Here is an 8,272-nt window from a genome sequence, read left to right on the forward strand (position 1 = left end):
CTCAATATACCCAGTTTATAATTTTGAAGAAATTTAAAAAGAGATTTCAGAATATAGTAGTTGAGTCAGACTAGCTGTGAAAATTCACATGCAGGCAAAAGCTAGAAAACAGAGAGAAATACACACATTTAATGAGGACTAGCTGCAGAGCAAAATTAGCAATTGAAAAGGCTTGGATTGATAAATTGCATGTAGTTTTGAAACTTTCTGAGCAAGAGGAGACTTAAGTATTGAATAAAGATGTTTCATTAAAATCCAGTGAAAAGGATTAAGCAAAGAAGAAAGGAAGGAAGGAAGGAAGGAAGGAAGGAAGGAAGGAAGGAAGGAAGGAAGAAGGGAAGGGAGGGAAACTCATAGGCACAGATAATAGTATGGTGATTACCAGAGGGAAAGTGGGGTGGGGGTGGAAGAGGGTAAAGAGAGGATGAAGGGAGATAGAAGGATACTTGATTTGAGGTGATGAGCACAAAATTCAACATACACATGGTGTATTATACAATTATATGCCTAAAATCTATATAATTTTATTAATAATATAGCCCCAATAAATTCAATCAAAATTTTTAAAAAACAATGGAAGAAAATCAGATTTGAAATTATTGAATAATTTGTGAAAAGGGTGTGAGCAATTCAGATAAGTGGAACAGAGATAAAGCACACACATATATCTTGTTCTTTCAACTTAGAAGGGAAGAAGTTCAAGAAGATTAAAATTGTGCTTTAAATTAAGTAGAAAAGATTAGAAAATTTGCTTTAGGTAAACAAAACTCTGAAACTAAAATCCAAGACAAAACTATTCATTTCCTATTTTTTAGCCTCAGTTTTTCACTAATGCCTATGTTCTAAGCATTCGGGACATCTTTTCTAAACTTTCCCCAGTTATCCTTTCATTTTACCCATCCTTTACCTTTGTATATAAATCTGCATATATAAAATTATTTCCTAATTGTGTTTTTTTATCTTTACCTATAAGTTAACAGTAGCCTCCATTTACCTGGCATCCTTCTAGGAGCAGTTTCTTATCTCCTTTTCCTAGAGTTCTCCTGCTCAAAGTATTGGGCACTGATATATTCTGACTGATTGTCCTATGTCTCCAGCTTTTAGATGCAGATTATCAATGAAGAGAGAGAACCACACAGGGGTGAGTGAGTTTGTTTTCCAGCTTTCATGAACACAAGCTTACTTTATTTGTAGTATTCCTTACCTTGTACCTTTTAACCCTGGCTGGCAATGTCATTATTGTGACAATTATTAGTACTAATCATCATCTTCATACCCCCATGTACTTCTTTCTTAGTATGCTTTCAACTTCAGAAACTATGTACACATTGGACATTGAACCACAGATTTTCTCCAGCCTCAAAGGACAAAGCCAACCCATCTCCTTGGCTAGCTATGCCACCCAGATGTTCATTTTTATCACTTTGGCCATCAACAACTGCTTTCTACTCACAACAATGGCAGCTATGTTGCCATCTGCAAACCCTTAAGGTGCACAGTCTTCATGAACAAGAAGGCATGTGCCCAAATGGTATGGTGATCCTGCAGCATTGGGCTTCCTGTGGCCATAATTCAGATTTTTTTCTGCATTCAGGCTGCCCTTTTGTGATAGAGAGGTGGCCCATTATTTCTGTGAGATATGTGCAGTTATGAAACTCTCCTGTGCTGACACAATTAATTTTATCATCAGCTCAGTTGTTATTATGGTACTCATGGGTTTGGTCTTCATTTCCTACATCCTTTTCATCTCCACCATCCCCAAGATTGTCTCAACGGAGGGCCAAAATAAGGCTTTTGCAACTTGTGCTTCTTACCTCACTGTAGTCATTGTCCACTATGGCTGTGCCTCCATTTCCTACCGAAAGCCCAAGTCAGAGAACACTGGAGATCAGAATCGGCTGGCCTCAGTGACCTACACCATTTTTACTCCTCTCCTTACTCCTGTGATGTACACTCTGAGAAACAAGGAAGACAAGGATGTTTTGCCTAGGCACATACTCTATCATTATTTGGGTATCTTTGTAATCTGAAAAAATATATAATCTTTTTTTGCATGTATCTGTCCAGTTTCCCATCACCACTTTTTGAAGAAACTACCTTTACCCCATTGTATATTCTTGCCTACTTTGTCATAGATTAATTAACCATATAAGTGTGGTTTTATTCCTGAGCCTTCTATTCTGTTTCATTGATTTATGTGTTTGCTTTTAAGCCAGTGCCATGCTATTTTTATTAGTAGTATAGTTTGATGTAAGGTACCATGGTACCTCCAACATAGTTCTTCGTTCTGAGGATTTATATGACTATTTGGGTACTTTTGTGATACCATACAAATTTTAGGATTATTTGTCCAAGTTCTGTGAAAAATATCACTGGTATTTTGATAGAAATTGCAATGAATCCATGGATTGCTTTAGGCAGTATGGACATTTTAATAATGTTAATTCTTCTCACACATGATCACAACATATGCTTTCATTTATTTGTATCTTAATTTCTTTTTTCAATGTCTTCTAATTTTCTGAGTACAGGTCTTTACCTCCTTGATTAGATTTATTCCTAGTTATTTTTTGGTGCAATAAAAAATTGTTTTTTAAATTTCACTTTCTGATAGTTTATAAGAATTCAACTGATTTATGAATATTAATTTTGTATTTTTCTAGACCACTTTCTTAACCCTATTACAAGAATAAACTCAAATGGATTAAAAACTTAAATGTAAAATCCAAAACCATAAAAGTCCTAGAAGAAAACATAGGCTGTAAACTCTCTGACAGTAGTTTTTAGTAATATATTTTTGAATATTTCTCCTCAAGCAAGGGAAACAAAAAAATAAACAAATGATATTACATCAAACTAAAAAGTTTTTCACAACAAAAGAAAACATCAACAAAATGAAAAGAAAACCTACTGAATGAGAAAAAATATTTACCAGTGGTACATATGATAAGGGATTAGTATCTAAAATACATAAATAGTTCATACAACATAACGGCAAGAAATTAATTTAAAAATGGACAGAGGATTTGAATAGACATTTCTCCAAAGAGGCCATACAGATGGCCAGCAGACACATGAAAAGATGCTCAACATCCACAATCCTGAGAGAAATGTGAATTAAAACCCAATGAGAAATCACCTCACACCTGTCAGAATGGTTACCATCAATAAATCAACAAGCAAGTCTTGGTGAAGATGGGGAGAAAACAGTACACTGTTGGTGGATTGCAAATGGTGTGGCCTTTATGGAAAATAGCATGGATGTTCCTTGAAAATTAAAACAGAATTGACTTGTAATATAGCAATTATATTTCTGAATTTTTATCTAAAGAAATCTAAAACACTAATTCAACAAGACATATTCATCCTTATGTTCATTGAAGCATTATTTGCAATAGCCAAGATATGCAACTCAGGTGATCATCAGTAGACAATTGTACTAAAAATGAAACTGCCTTTTGACCCAGTGATTCTGCAGCTGAAAAGATACCCTAAGAATCCCAAAGCACCAATTTAAAAGAACTTGTGCACCCCTATGTTCTGAGCAACACTATTTACAATAACCAAGTGCTGGAAACAGCCTAAGTATCCAGCAGTTGATGAATGGACCAAAAAGTTGCCGTAAATTTACACTGTAGAATACTATGCAGCAGAAAGAAGGAACTCCTACCTTTGCCATAACAAAGATGGATCTGGAGAATGTATGCTAAGTGAAATAAGCCAGCTGGTGAAAGACAAATGCCATATGTTGTCACCTATAAGAGGAATCCAATGAACAAAATAAACCATCAAACAAAATAGAACCAGAGGCAAGGACACAGGAACAGACTGAGAGTGACCAATGGGGAAATGGCACAGGAATAATGGTGGAAAGAAGGGGAAGGGACTAGACTGAGATTGTGTATGAATGATCCACAGACATAGACAACAGTGTGGGAACTGACTGGGAGCAGGGGTGATGGGCAGAGGAGGACAAAGAGGAAAAAATTGGGACAACTGTAATAGAATTACCAATAAAAATGATTTAATAAAAAATAAAAATAGAGAAATAGACAAGTAGATAAAGATGCAGTACATATGTAAAACGGAATATTACCTTGCCATAAAAAGAATGAAATATTACTATTTTGACAACATAGATCTAGAGTATATATTGAGTAAAATATGTCAGAGAGAGAAAGACGAGTACCATACGATTTCACTTATATGTACACTCTAAGAATAAATAAATAAATAAATAAGAAAAACTAACAGACACAGAGATCAAACTAATAGTTGCCAGATGGAAGGAGGGTTAGAAAGCTGGGTAAAAAGTTTGAAGGTATGAAAAAATACAAAGTAGCAATTACAAAATAGTCATTGGGATATAAAGTACAACATAGAGAATATAGTCAATAATATTGTAATAACCATGTATGGTGCCATGTGGGTATTAGCATTATGAAAGGGAATTGCTGCGTAAGTTATATAAATACCTAACCACTACACTGTACACCTAAAATCAATACAATAAGTGTCAACTGTAATTGAAAAATTAAAAATGAATTGATTCTCTATCAACAGAAAGTTACAAGATTTGGTGGTCAGGCTGTTCATTAAAGAATCACGTGTTTCCTGGCTTGAATTTTGTTTTTACCATCACTCTCCTAAAACTTCTATTAATCTTATAGGTTACCTCCAGAGGAATGATCACATGCTGCTCACAGGATAGAAGGCTGGCAAGGAATAATAAGCATAATGGGCTAAATAATGCCTATTTGAAGTGATGGTTGAAAAGCTGTGTGCCTAATTTAAACTCACAGTTTAAAAGAACATTCTGAAAGTCAAGTAAATATTGAGCTCCAAAACTTAAGTGAGAGTATAGTTGGTGTGCATTATGTGTCACAAACACAGTCAAAACTACATTTTCCACTTATCATCACTTTCTCCTTTGGAGAGCAACAAGAATAACAGACCCTGACATTCCACAAGAAATATAAGCTTTAAAAATTCTCACCTTCCAATTTGGTTGAAGCTGTTTCATTGGTGAGTCTTGTATGTTTATAATTTAGTAAGTTGTTACATTAAGCAACTGAATTTTACTGTAGTTGTATATGCTTTCTATAAAGTAATGCATATGCTATTCTGTATTCACAAGTGTAGGTATATCTGAAGATTTTAAAAACATTTTGTTTATTTTCAGAGAGAGGGAACACGAGGGAGAAAGAGGAGAGAAACATTAACATGTGGCTGCCTCTTGCATGCTCACTCCTGGGGACCAGGCCTGCAACCCAGGCATGTGCTCTGACTGGGAATTGAACCAGTGATCCTTTGGTTTGCAGGCTGGCACTCAATCTACTGAGTCACACCAGCCAGGGCTGAAGATATTTTTTGAAATTAAATTTATTAATCCCAGTTTACAACTAACTCTGGCTATCTCAGATTTGAAAATTAATCTATGATTTTTATTCTTCTGTGTGTGGAACCTCAGTAGGTGCTCATGGCTGGCCTTTACCTTCTTCATTTCTACAACAATAAATTCACTTTCTGTGAGCAGTTGTGTGCTTAGTTTAAATTCACAGTTTAAATACTTCTCTAAACAAGTCTGGGAATTTTTTAATTCCTATTGTCATTGCCTTCTAAGGGGAAAATTTATTTATTTGTGAAAACTGTTTAGACTTAAAGATTATTTGACTTTGAGTAAAAATTAGGCAGAACTTGCCAAATAGCTGCCACTGCATAAAGAACTGATGTTAAAAAATAGTAATAATAATCTGTATCTGCCACACACAAACCTTTTCCTGCTTAAAGAGAGTCCAAAGTGTCATTGAAATGTGCATGGTGAACAAAGGACTTAGGAATCACTGATGGTAGAAGGGCCAAGAAGGGAAATATTCACGTTTATTGAGCATTACCTGAAAAAAAATAGATTTTCTTCCTCAGAGCAGCTACTTCCAAGACAGAAACATGAGAGTGAGTGTGAAGAGAACCATTAAGAAAATTTGTCTTTGCCTTTACCTGGGTTCCCTGAGAACACTTCTGAATCTTTTCTGGGACGGCTTCAGAGGAAACATTCTTACAACCTTACCTTTGATAATACCCCATTTAAGATTCTGTCTTTGGGATTCCTGTTCAATGTAGTAACCCATTCCTGAAAGCCTCTCCCAGCAGTGACATCATTTATAGATTGCCGAATTTTCATACACTGAACCCTGTATGACTTCCCACAGCTGTACAGGACTTTGTAAGATTGGCACCCATAAGGAAAGCAATGTATTTCCCTGAGTTACTATAGTTTGATACTGTAGAAAATTACGGAATGATTTACCCAAAAATAATGTTTGCAATAATAAAGAATGAATATTAAAGCCTTATCTCTGTTTTGTCTTTTTTCCATGTAGTTTACACCATCTTAAGAGAACCAGAAAAAATTATGCAATGCATTTACTTTCAAAGAGAATGTGAGTGATCATCACTAAACATGAATACTGGGAGCAGGGGTGATGGGCAGAGGAGGAAAAAGGAAAAAATTGGGACAACTGTAATAGAATTACCAATAAAAATGATTTAATAAAGAGAATTAGGCTCAACCCGCACCTTGAGCTTAGTCACTACAGAGCCATTAATCTTTCTAACTCAGCACCTGCCAAAATGTCACCACTGTAACATGGGGCATACACATCTCATTTAGAGATAGTGTATTACCCCACAAAGACATTCCATATCTTCCCAATAAAGGTTTGCTGCCGTCAAAATGTCCCCCCACTGGAAGCCTGTTCTTATCCCAGGATAATCTTTGATATACCATCACAGAATACCCCATTCTCTTGTCCTCCCTTTCCATGGGCCTTCCATCTATCCTGGGGCAGACTGCCAGTTGACACAGACATAGATTTGGGAATAAACAAATGGGAGTAGTGGGTGGACCTCAAAAGTGATCACAGCATTCCCAATGTACAGTGTGTACTTTCATATTTTGTTGACAAAGAGAAGTGGCTCATTGTCCTTGGACTTGGTGCTGTAGGAGAAGAGGCTATGAGGGTAGGTGAGGTCTGTGAAGTCTTCCAGGTACAGTGTGAAGTTCTTCATTGGCTTTCTCAACGTGGGGATCAGGAACACAACAGCTTCAGCTTATTCTTCAGAGAAAATAAACACTATTTTTCTCAAGTCTGTAGAGAGAAAAAATGTGACAAAAATTCTGTCAGTTCTTTTGTTTGATTGACCCTTTTTATAAAATATGTTTTACTGATTATGCCATTACAGTTGTCCCATTCCCCGCCTTCACTCCCCTCCACCCTGCACTCCCCTCCCCCACCATTCCCCCCTTTCGTTCATGTCCATGTGTCACAAGTTCTTTAGATTCTGTATTTCCCATAGTATTCCTACCCTCCCCCCTGTCTATTTTCTACCTACTGTCTATGCTACTTATTCTCTGTACCTTCTTCCCCCTTCTCCTCCCACTCCTCTGTTGCTAACCCTCCATGTGATCTCCATTTCTATGTTTCCGCTCCCAATATAGCTGTCCTCTTAGTTTGCTTTTGTTTTAGGTGTGGTTGTTAATAACAGTGAGTTTGCTGTCCTTTCACTGTTCATATTTTTTATCTTAGATAAGTCCCTTTAACATTTCACATAAGAAGGGCTTGGTGATGATGAACTCCTTGAATTTGACCTTATCGGAGAAGCACTTTATCTGCCCTTCCATTCTAAATGAAAGCTTTGCTGGATAGAGCAATCTTGGACGTAAGTCCTTGCCTTTCATGACTTGGAATACTTCTTTCCAGCCCCTTCTTGCCTGGAAGGTCTCTTTTGAGAAATCAGCTGACAGTCTGATGGGAACTCCTTTGTAGATGACTGTCCCCTTATCTCTTGCTGCTTCTAGAATTCTCTCCTTCATTTTAGTCTTGGCTAATGTAATTATGATGTGCCTTGGTGTGTTCCTTCTTGGGTCCAACTTCTTTGGAACTCTCTGAGCTTCCTGGATTTCCTGGAAGTCTATTTCCTTTGCCAGACTGGGAAAGTTCTCCTTTATTATTTGTTCAAATCAGTTTTCCACTCGTGGCCATTCCTCTTCCCCTTCTGGTACTCCTATAATTCAGATGTTGGAATATTTAAAGATGTCCTGGATGTTCCTAAGCCTCTCCTCATTTTTTTTTTTAGTTCTTGATGCTTCCTTCTTTTCTGTTTTGTTGTTTCTTTCTTCCTTCTGGTCCACTCCCTTGATTTGAGTCCTAGTTTCCTTTCCATCACTATTGGTTTCCTGTGCATTTCCCTTCATTTCAGTTAGTTTAGCCTT

General features: G+C 36.6%; 1 protein-coding gene across 1 annotated transcript; it reads left to right on the forward strand.

Annotated features, from left to right (window-relative positions):
- The first annotated feature begins 1,117 nt into the window (after positions 1 to 1,117).
- LOC118996433 (olfactory receptor 10J1-like) lies at positions 1,118 to 2,030 on the forward strand. The gene is given in 4 exon segments (XM_037059827.1): positions 1,118 to 1,152; positions 1,154 to 1,461; positions 1,464 to 1,579; positions 1,581 to 2,030. Coding segments are annotated over 4 exon segments (909 nt in total).
- The last annotated feature ends 6,242 nt before the right edge of the window (positions 2,031 to 8,272 follow it).

Source organism: Sturnira hondurensis, unplaced genomic scaffold (assembly GCF_014824575.4).
Source record: "Sturnira hondurensis isolate 20B ecotype Veracruz unplaced genomic scaffold, ASM1482457v3 Scaffold0011299, whole genome shotgun sequence".
NCBI classification, from domain to species: domain Eukaryota; kingdom Metazoa; phylum Chordata; class Mammalia; order Chiroptera; family Phyllostomidae; genus Sturnira; species Sturnira hondurensis.